Raw genomic sequence first — 9,112 nt, forward strand, 5'->3', positions numbered from 1 at the left:
CTCAACACCCATATGAAACAGAACTGGAAGCAGATTTTCTTTTTCTTTATGGATATTTTACAAATCACTCCCCTTTCAAACTGTATTCTTGTTTACTGTCATATAATATTTTATACTATAAGAGAATAGATAAAAATCTATTCTCTTATTTTTTTATAACTATAATGATCATATAAAGGTGTGCCTTTACCTCACTGAGCTGAGGTTATCAGAGCCTCTCAGTCTTTCAGGAGAGAGCTCTCTAAAGCTCTTCCCCCCGTGGCCGCTTACACAGTAAATTCCAATGTTAATAAAAGCTCTATACGTTTTTTCGGAGTTTGATTTATTTTAAATGAACACGAATACAAAATTAAAACCTATAATTGCACACTAAAACCATTATTTCAAAAAAAGAACTATTTCACATAAACCCCCCGTGCGCCATAGTTTATGGGCGCTGTACGCAATATAGGCGTAGTTCTGTTAGAATAAGATAATAAGATGTACTTTGTTGATCCAAAATCGAGAAATTGTGTTGTTATGAAATTAAAAAATATATAATCTTTTTTTAAATTTCTAACTTTTTTTTTTTTTTTTTCCTTTCAACTTTTTTGCACCCCCCATTGATTGATGCGCCCTTAACATTCGCCTATACTGCCTATGCCAAGGGCCGGCCCTGGGAAAACCCAAAGAGAATAAGAGTTAATTAGACATGTGCTTCTTATGGCAGTCAACAGTCTATCAATTCCTCTAAGTTATTATAGTTCTATCCAAATATTGTATATGAATAATCTTACCTGGATGAAATACCTTGCCCACAGACAAGGTTAAGTAGCCTTTAGATTTAAAGTACTGTGGCATGGTGGTGTAGTTTCCAGAATGAACTCTCCAGTACGATTTGAAGTCATAGAGCCTGGTGGTGTCCGGTCTACGACTCGTCAATATGGACGTTCGACTGGGAGCGCACACAGATTGCTAAAAGAGGAAAACACTGCTTTTAAATAAGATTTCCATGGGGTTATACACGTTGGACATGTAAACATACCAACACCAACTGACCTGTGCATATGCATTGAGAAAAACCTGGCTTTTGGATGCCAGTTGATCAATGTTTGGTGATTTTACGAGAGCGTCCCCGTAGCAGCCTAATGATGTCCGCAAATCATCTGCAATTATGAAAAGGACATTTCTCCTCCCTGAAAATCAAAAAACACCACAATTCATTCTTGTTTTTCACTGGTTTAAGCTTTAAAATAACCTTATGGAATCAGGCATTTTTTAAAGATAACTTCCAATAAAAACGTAATAGAAGGTAGGAGTAAAATCATGTCAAAACGAATACTATGTCAAAACTAAATGTGACGAATTTAAATAGCACAAAAATAAGTTAAACTTTCCCTTCAACTAAATTAATGAACAAAGTAAAACGTAATGACTAAATTACATTACTTAAATTAAGATAAGCCTACAGTAGCTACAGACACTAAACAAACCGATTAACCACTCAATAACCGCTAATGTGAGCTAGTTACTGAGATTAGACAAACTGACCGTTTCGCTGCCAGCAAAGAAAATAAATCAGACAACCTTTATTACATTTACAGAATAACAAGATTAACTGTCTGTGTTATTGTGCGAACTTCGCCATCATGTTTAATGCAATTTTTCTAGCTTTCAAAATGTTCTTAGTACAAACTGAAACGTTACCTCGTCTTGCCCAAACAGCAACTGTCAGTGTGTGAAAAACCAGCAGTAAAATCCATGTTCGGAAACCCATGTACATTTTTGGTTCGGTGGAGAGGAATAACGACACGATATCTGTCACAAATACTTGAAGTTAATCTCGCATCCCTTCTGAGTTTCAGTGTCTGGTATCCAAACAAATGAGCGTGTCCGTGCTTTCTTTAAATAACTTCCTTATTATCTCGTTAAATGTTTTTAATTGGTCCACTCAGCAGTTGCCCCGCCCCAAGGCGCTAATCATATTAGTCAAATTATCTGTCAATCATTTCAATACCACACCGGTGTTGTGTTTCTTTTTTCAACCTGACACTGCTGTAGCCTAAAGATGGAAGATGACTTGAGGTCTCACTCTGCACCAAATTAACTTTTGCAATTTCAACAACCTTCTATCTATCTATGTATCTATATATCTATTCATCCATTCATCCATCCATCCATCTATCCATCTATCCATCTATCCATGTATCTATCTTATTTAAACATACGAATACAAGCTTTATTGGCATCACAGATCAGAAAGCTTTATTAAAGTTAAAAGGTGATATTAAGCAATAAAATAAAGATACAATCCAATGTTAACATATCAAAGACAATATAATAACTACAAATAGTTTATTTTCGAGACATTTATTTATATTTGATTTGAATCACAAAGTCAATGTATTTTTATTGAGGCTGATCTCACACCATAGTTTTGGGGCGGTTGTTAAGTGAGTGTTCTTCTTTACATAGACGATCTTTGGCCACAAAGCAGCAACACAGAAACATGGCAGACAGCGCGGCCAAACACGAAACTGATGAATTATACCAGAAAGCCAAGAGGGCGAAATCTGACAACGAGAATGGCGGAGGAGAAGTTGGAAAGGAAATTGAATGTGAAAATATTCTGTCTGAGTTCAAAACGACTAAAGTCTTGAGTGATTCAGCCCGGGAGAAAAACATCTTCATCCACGGAAAGGTGACCTGATGTTTGTTGTTAACTGTCAGACGGCATTACACTAATTGTAGCTATGCTTATGCAGTCTAAAGAAGTATCGGTACCGTCAAAGGAAAAATGTTTTTATTGTTGTATTCATTCAAAGTGGTTTGAGGAGTTTGTGCAGGAAGTAGGGAACATTGACTTCCGGTTTGATATTTCAAAATACGAGTCTGTGTAAAAGTGCTTTATTGTTAAGATGGACTTGAAGAAGAAGAAGTTCTTGAAATGACTGACAACGCTGTACATTTAATTGTTATACCTTTTTGGTTGTGTTTAAACAATTGAACACAGGGCTAAAAATATCAATATTTTATTTTTGTGATGTGAGACAATACATCTTTTTAGATTTAGGATATCCTGATAATCATGCTGTATTTTACTGGTTTTGATTGAAGGGTGCATTTTCTGAATTTACCAGACTTTTTCAACTTCTTGCCTTAACCGAGTGATGTGCTTTGGTTTTGCCCAGCCCTAAAAATTGAACATGTCCTCACCAGCTTGCTGATCAGGATGCGGTGATAATCTTGGAGAAGACCCCCATCAGAGAAGACACCCTGGCTGAGCTCTTCACCGGTTCAACGTTGAAGCTGGAGATGAAGAACGACATCTACAGCACGTATCGCTTACAGGCTCCCCCTCAACTCAATGGTATTATCTAAAAATAATAAACAGACTTAAGGTATTGTATATTCAACTGCTACTTTGGCAAGCTAGTGCAATTTTTTTGACATAATCGATGGGTTTGTTTTGCAGAGATAAAGACTACAGTCGTGTGTCCAGCCACAGAGAAGCATATAAAGAAATACCAGCGTCAGGAGAGCTTCCTGGTGGAAGAGACGGGAGCGGACTATCAGTCCATCACGTTGCCTTACATTCAGAAGCAGAGTTTCAGTGTGCAGGTCAGTGTCCTGAAATCTCCCCCTGTAGTGCACTAGTAACCTGCTTTAAGTGGCGTAATATCGCACACTTAACTGTAAAATACATTTGAATTCCTTTATTTCCCCAGTGGGTATACAACATCTTGGAGAAGAAGGCCGAGGCTGACAGGATCGTTTTTGAAGATCCAGACCCAACAGTCGGATTTCTACTCCTCCCAGATTTCAAATGGGACCAGAAACAGGTGAGACACCATACATATTGACCACAGTAGAGGCCAGGAAGAGACGGGTAAGACATGGTGGTACCTGGAATATAAATACACTTTATGAAATCCCATGAGCTCCAAACCTGAGGTTATTAAAAGTAAATTAAAGTTGTGTTAGAAAAGTATTTAATCTGATTACAACAATACTTTAAGAGACTCAGGACCTGTGCAGTTTCCCAACATCTGTCTTCTTCTTCTTCTTCTTCTTCCAGGTTGATGATTTATATCTGATCGCCATAACACTTCAGAGAGGCATCCGGAGTCTCAGAGACCTGACGCAGGAGCACCTCCCTCTGCTGCAGACCATCTTCCAGAAGGGCAAGGTGGGCTTACAAAGTCACCTCGGGGGGTCTTATTGGAAAAAAAGAGTAGAAAAAATGCCCTCTTTTTTTTCTGCCGCGGTGTACTCGTGTAACCTTGAATATTATAATCATTAACTTCAACTAACGCAACCGTTTGTTGCTATTTTGGTTTTTCTCGCTCTCTCCCCCTTTAATATCTGTCTCCCTATAATAAAAAGGCCAAACTTCAAACAAAAAATATTTTACAAAAATAATGATAATACTCGATAATAATTCAAATTTAAAGTAACTTTTTTGCTTACAATCAATTCTTAGTAGGTTGATTAAATCGCCATGTAGACTACTCGCCACATCTTGGCAATTGCTTCAATAAGGCTTAATCAAAATCAAAGGATACTTTTGTTGTATTTATATTGAACATAGTCATACATTTTTATTTATTTAAAACACCTTTAAATATAGTCTATAATGTCACTTATTTTTTACTTATCATTGTGTGAAGCCTTACCTTTCCTATCCTGTCTTTTAGTCTTATCACTGTTCCTGCCATGACACCTGCATTTCCTCTACGGGGATAAAGATTGATTTGATCTTATCTCGCATTTTATGAACCAGTCCCTGTCAAAATCAGCTTCCATCAATCAGCCAAAGAAAGACATGATTTGCCCTCAGACAAGACTTGACCAATCTCAGTTCTGTGTAGAGTCGTAGTTGGAGATATTCTTAGTAATATCAGACAAAATCTTGGATATTTTTATAATGTCAACCAAACAATAACAACACTTGTCTCCTTGTGGTCTAGGAAGCCATCCTGCAGCGCTACCAGCTTCCAGCCAGTAAACTGCGAGTGTACCTGCACTACCAGCCGTCCTACTACCACCTCCACGTCCACTTCACCAAGCTGGGCTACGAGGCTCCGGGCTGCGGTGTGGAGCGGGCCCACCTCCTCGCAGACGTCATCCAAAACCTGCAGTCCGACCCCGAGTATTACAAGACCCGGACCCTGTACTTCCCCCTGAGGGTGGACGACGGACTGCTCAGCAAATACAAGGAGGCAGGGAGGCTGTGATTCTTCAAAGATGACCATCCTTCCCTTACCTGTGTGAATACCCGTGCTTTTATAAATCAATCCAACTTAGTTTATACAGCACTTTTTATACACAAAAGGTAAAACAATATTCTTCGGAAAACCAAATAAAACCCAACAAAAAACAATACCAACCCTTCCTCCCAATCCATGGACAAATAACTGTGTGATCATTACAGAAGTTAATCAACACAGGACTGAATGAAACAAGAATACATTCAATGAAAGGTAATTGGAGTTCTTTCCACTGATTTCTAGTTGCAAACATTTTATGAATATTTGTATACACATTTTGTTAAAGAATTTGTAAATGTTTGAGCAAATCTTCAGCAAAGTGTTTTTTTATTTCCCTTTTATTCCTGCTTTCATTATGAGAAAGAGAGAAGTGGATGCGATGTTTGTCAAACCATTGGAGACATGATTTTTTCTGCCAAGCTCCGTTCATGTTTTTTAAATGTTAACTGAATAAAAGATTATTTTTTTGTATTTCCCTTGTTAATGATTTTACTTTGGATTTTGGGAGACAAAACCGAAAAGACTAGTTTTCTAAAATAGACATTTTGTCAGCCCTTTATTACATCATATGTCATAGGTGTGAAGTTAAATTGTACATGACTTGAGGTGAAGCTTGTTTTTGTGTTAACACCTTAAAGGTAGGGTAGGTAAGTTTGAGAAACCGGCTCGAGATACACTTTTTGTTATATTCCATGGAATGCTCTTAACATCCCGATAGCAATGAATATCTTAAGTGCTTTGAGTAAAAATCTGTGGAAGCCGTAGTACTGTAAAAAGCATGACCAATCATTTTAGCCGGCCCGGCTAAAGTAACTGGATGGCCTACCTGCCTGTCAGCCTTCCATCTGTGCACAAACTTATCTCGTGCACTCATTGGTCATGTGCGCGTTCGTGTGTGTTGGAGGAGGGGCTCTGTAAGGAAGTGGCAGATTTTTTCCGGCTGTGTATTTTCAAATTCTAGCGCACTCGAGCTGGTTTCTACAAAATTACCCACCCCACCTTTAAACACAGAGGCAATTGAAAGTGCAAAGTTTTATGTCAAGCTTTATTGCTGAATCATGTTGAGTTGCAGTAACTCAGCCACAACCCTAGATGGCAGCATTAAAGGTGCCCAACTTGTTAACTGTGAAATTATAAATAACTTTGACTTGACTGTAAATAACTTTGATAGCTAGTAATAAACTAGGCTTTCTGTACCTCTCTATCTTCTTTACAAAAAGAGAGCAAATGTTATTTCAATGCTGTTATTTTTGTAAGTCATGTAAACACAAGGGCCTTTTTTTACTAAGCTATATTTAACCTCAGACAGTTTACATACTTTTGGAGCATAAGTACCATGTTTAGATGGATTGATATCCTCGATGCCAGAGGTTCACAGCTTCATGCTCCTCCAGAAAAGTTGACAGAGTACAGTGTAAGAAACGAATTATGTGAGAGAGTCACAGCTGTTTTCACCATAATGAATAGTCTAAGCACATCTATCTGTAGAGACAAAATATTATTTGGATTTGATAACATGATTCAATTGTTTGTGAAAGGGACATTTCTTGCAGCAGAGATCATTTTCTTATCTGATCAGAAGTTACTTGGCTGGTGCTGGCTTTGTGCTTAAGATGCATTTAGGTGTTCCTCGTAAAAATGTAAACTAGGCCTAATTAACAGTACCCAAACTCGTAGGCTCAGGGAATACAATTGTAGACCAGTGCTTATTGATAGCTACAGTAGCCTACAGTATATACTGATCTGTCAAAACCAAGGAAACGTCAAATGTTTAAGGTTAAAACATGAAACATGTATTTTATTTATATAAAGGTTATATAAATACTCTTTTAAGTTAGGTTTACAGGTAACACTTGAATGGTTTGACTTTTCTTTTTTGAAAATCTCCCATATTAAATGCCTCAGAAAAAAAAAAAACCTCACAGTTCAATCTACCATTTACAATTCCTTATTTCAGTGTCACTGCTAAAACCAGCATTGTATCTATTACCCTAAAGTTGCAAACCTTATTGTAAATAGTATCAATAATAACACAAACTTATGTCCAACTTGAGCTAATTCTAGCTAAAAAAAAAAGCCCACTAAAAGGGCTGAATTTTTAGTTCAGCCATTGACCACGTTTAATGTGAATTCTTCAGATAGTGCTCTTCCAAATTGTGATTCACAAGCCTACATTTTCAAGTGTGAAAAATAATGTTTTTTAATCACTATTATTGTGTTGCAAAGAGTCATGGTTTCCCTTTCTTTTTTTCATCTTAAATAAAATGAATTATCAGGAATAAACTCTTGAGATGTGGGCCCTGAAAAAAGCAAAACTTTATGAAAATAAATAAATATCAAAACCGTTTACAAACAAAATAAGAACATGCTCCACTCAGAGAAAAGTAATAGGAAACATTGCATTTTTTGAACAAGGGGAAAGATGATGGGTCCAGTTTTTATGCAAGTAGGGATTGGGAGATTCCGAGCCGCCAGTGAACGCAGCTCCGCTGAGCATTGGACGCGGGCAGGACGGAGACAGATAATCCAATCATTAGTAGACTAACAGCTCAGGGTCCATGTCTTGGCTTCAGTCTCTGAGGGATGAGTTCACTCTGAGACCGTTTGAGATAGAGCAGACACGGTAAGTGTTTACGTTCTCACGGAAACTTCAGCTTTGTTGTGCTCGGAGTAGAGTTATAGTGATGCGGGAATTATGAGGATTGAGTGATGATCGATACGTGTGGTCGATAACAGTGTCCCACAAAGCTTTGCCTTCGTTTGTGCATCGGTTTGAGTTGTTAAGAGAGGAAAATAATGTTTTCTGGATGGACCATGGTTTACTGGCAACACTTGGGCGATGTAGGTGGGCGGTTTCTGGCTGCAATTATAGTTCTTGAAGTCCATAGTAAATTATTACATAGTTTTATTTGGGACATCTCTCTTGGATATCCTAACTGAGATGTGATGTTGCTATGCTGTATACTTTATTTCTTTAATTTCCCCCAAAATGTTGGCAAAACAGTATATTTGGCTTCAGGCAATCAGATAAAACGTTGCCAGCAAAAATAATGAAGCCTTCAGACAAACTTTACTTTATTACATAATTGAATCTCAAGATAATTTCTTCTACAACTTAATATGATTTATTTCGTGAGAATTGGGATCATTAAAATGTATTTAAAGGTTAAAATCTATTCCAAATGTATGCTTGAGGTCTGTCAATAGGACCCTGGTTATAATCTACATCAGTTGTTAAAGGTAATAATGAAGAGTAACTGTTTGCATATGCATTCACCTTAACAGCATAAAAGGTCAACTTTATTGCAATTTTTTCACGAATTTATTTTGTCTTTTTAATGTCATACTTTGGTATTTTTCACTATGCTCAACATACTGTACTGCTGTGAGATTACACACACACGCACACACACAGGCACACACTCCTCACCCTCTGCGCTCAGTGTTTGGTAGTAGCAGGTCAAGGACGGTCCAGATTAAACTGTTATCTTTCACTTTGTGGGAAACCACTGTAATCCTGAACATAGACAGTGCCTAATTCAGAAATAGAGTCATGGTGTCGTTCAGTGTGAGAGGATAAAAGGCTCTATTGATCTGGGATCTGCTGATCTGATCCTCAGGAGGATATACCCAATGTAGACATCTGATTGTGTCCTTGTGACAATAAAGCAAACACACAAAGCATAGATAAACCCTGACAATTGATGATATTAGATTTGTCATTTGCAGGAAATGGAGTAAACATTATCACACTTGGCGTGGATACATGGGTTTAGGGCATCAGGGTAATCTGAGTGAGAAGCTGTGTGTGTGTGTGTGTGTGTGTGTGTGTGTGTGTGTGTGTGTGTGTGTGTGTGTGTGTG

At 37.7% G+C, this 9,112-nt stretch overlaps 3 protein-coding genes across 4 annotated transcripts in view; 2 read left to right on the top strand and 1 right to left on the bottom strand.

Moving 5' to 3' along the window:
• ids (iduronate 2-sulfatase) overlaps nt 1–1,877 on the bottom strand; it is an 18,965-nt gene extending 17,088 nt beyond the window's left edge. The window contains exons 1-3 of the mRNA XM_010774572.1: nt 1,687–1,877; nt 1,039–1,175; nt 777–954 (exon numbers count right to left, since the gene is read on the bottom strand). Of these exons, the coding sequence (XP_010772874.1) occupies nt 777–954; nt 1,039–1,175; nt 1,687–1,762 (391 nt within the window). The 5' untranslated portion in view covers nt 1,763–1,877. The remainder of the gene's footprint in view (nt 1–776; nt 955–1,038; nt 1,176–1,686) is intronic.
• A 591-nt stretch (nt 1,878–2,468) lies between these two features.
• On the top strand, nt 2,469–5,720 carry dcps (decapping enzyme, scavenger). Of its 2 annotated transcripts, none has more exons than XM_010774563.1 (6): nt 2,469–2,680; nt 3,199–3,349; nt 3,455–3,600; nt 3,708–3,821; nt 4,058–4,168; nt 4,950–5,720. In XM_010774563.1, the coding sequence occupies exons 1-6, from the start codon at nt 2,489–2,491 to the stop codon at nt 5,214–5,216; spliced, it is 981 nt and encodes a 326-aa protein (XP_010772865.1). In that variant the 5' UTR covers nt 2,469–2,488; the 3' UTR covers nt 5,217–5,720. The 2 variants fall into 2 exon arrangements, with proteins under 2 accessions (XP_010772865.1, XP_010772866.1); XM_010774564.1 differs by having other exon boundaries at nt 2,605–2,680; nt 3,171–3,349.
• Nucleotides 5,721–7,760: 2,040 nt separating this feature from the next.
• LOC104948375 (FK506-binding protein 5) overlaps nt 7,761–9,112 on the top strand; it is a 59,566-nt gene continuing 58,214 nt past the window's right edge. Inside the window, exon 1 of the mRNA XM_010774565.1 lies at nt 7,761–7,872. Within this exon, the coding sequence (XP_010772867.1) occupies nt 7,808–7,872 (65 nt within the window). The 5' untranslated portion in view covers nt 7,761–7,807. The remainder of the gene's footprint in view (nt 7,873–9,112) is intronic.

This window comes from Notothenia coriiceps, unplaced genomic scaffold (genome assembly GCF_000735185.1).
Source record: "Notothenia coriiceps isolate Sejong01 unplaced genomic scaffold, NC01 NC01_scaffold00014287, whole genome shotgun sequence".
Classification (NCBI taxonomy): domain Eukaryota; kingdom Metazoa; phylum Chordata; class Actinopteri; order Perciformes; family Nototheniidae; genus Notothenia; species Notothenia coriiceps.

Coding starts and splice junctions, on each gene's coding strand:
- dcps (XM_010774563.1), top strand. CDS start 2,489: ATGGCAGACAGCGCGGCCAAACACGAAACTGATGAATTATACCAGAAA. Junction 3,822..4,057: donor TCAAATGGGACCAGAAACAG/GTGAGACACCAT, acceptor TTCTTCTTCCAG/GTTGATGATTTATATCTGAT. Junction 4,169..4,949: donor CCATCTTCCAGAAGGGCAAG/GTGGGCTTACAA, acceptor CTTGTGGTCTAG/GAAGCCATCCTGCAGCGCTA.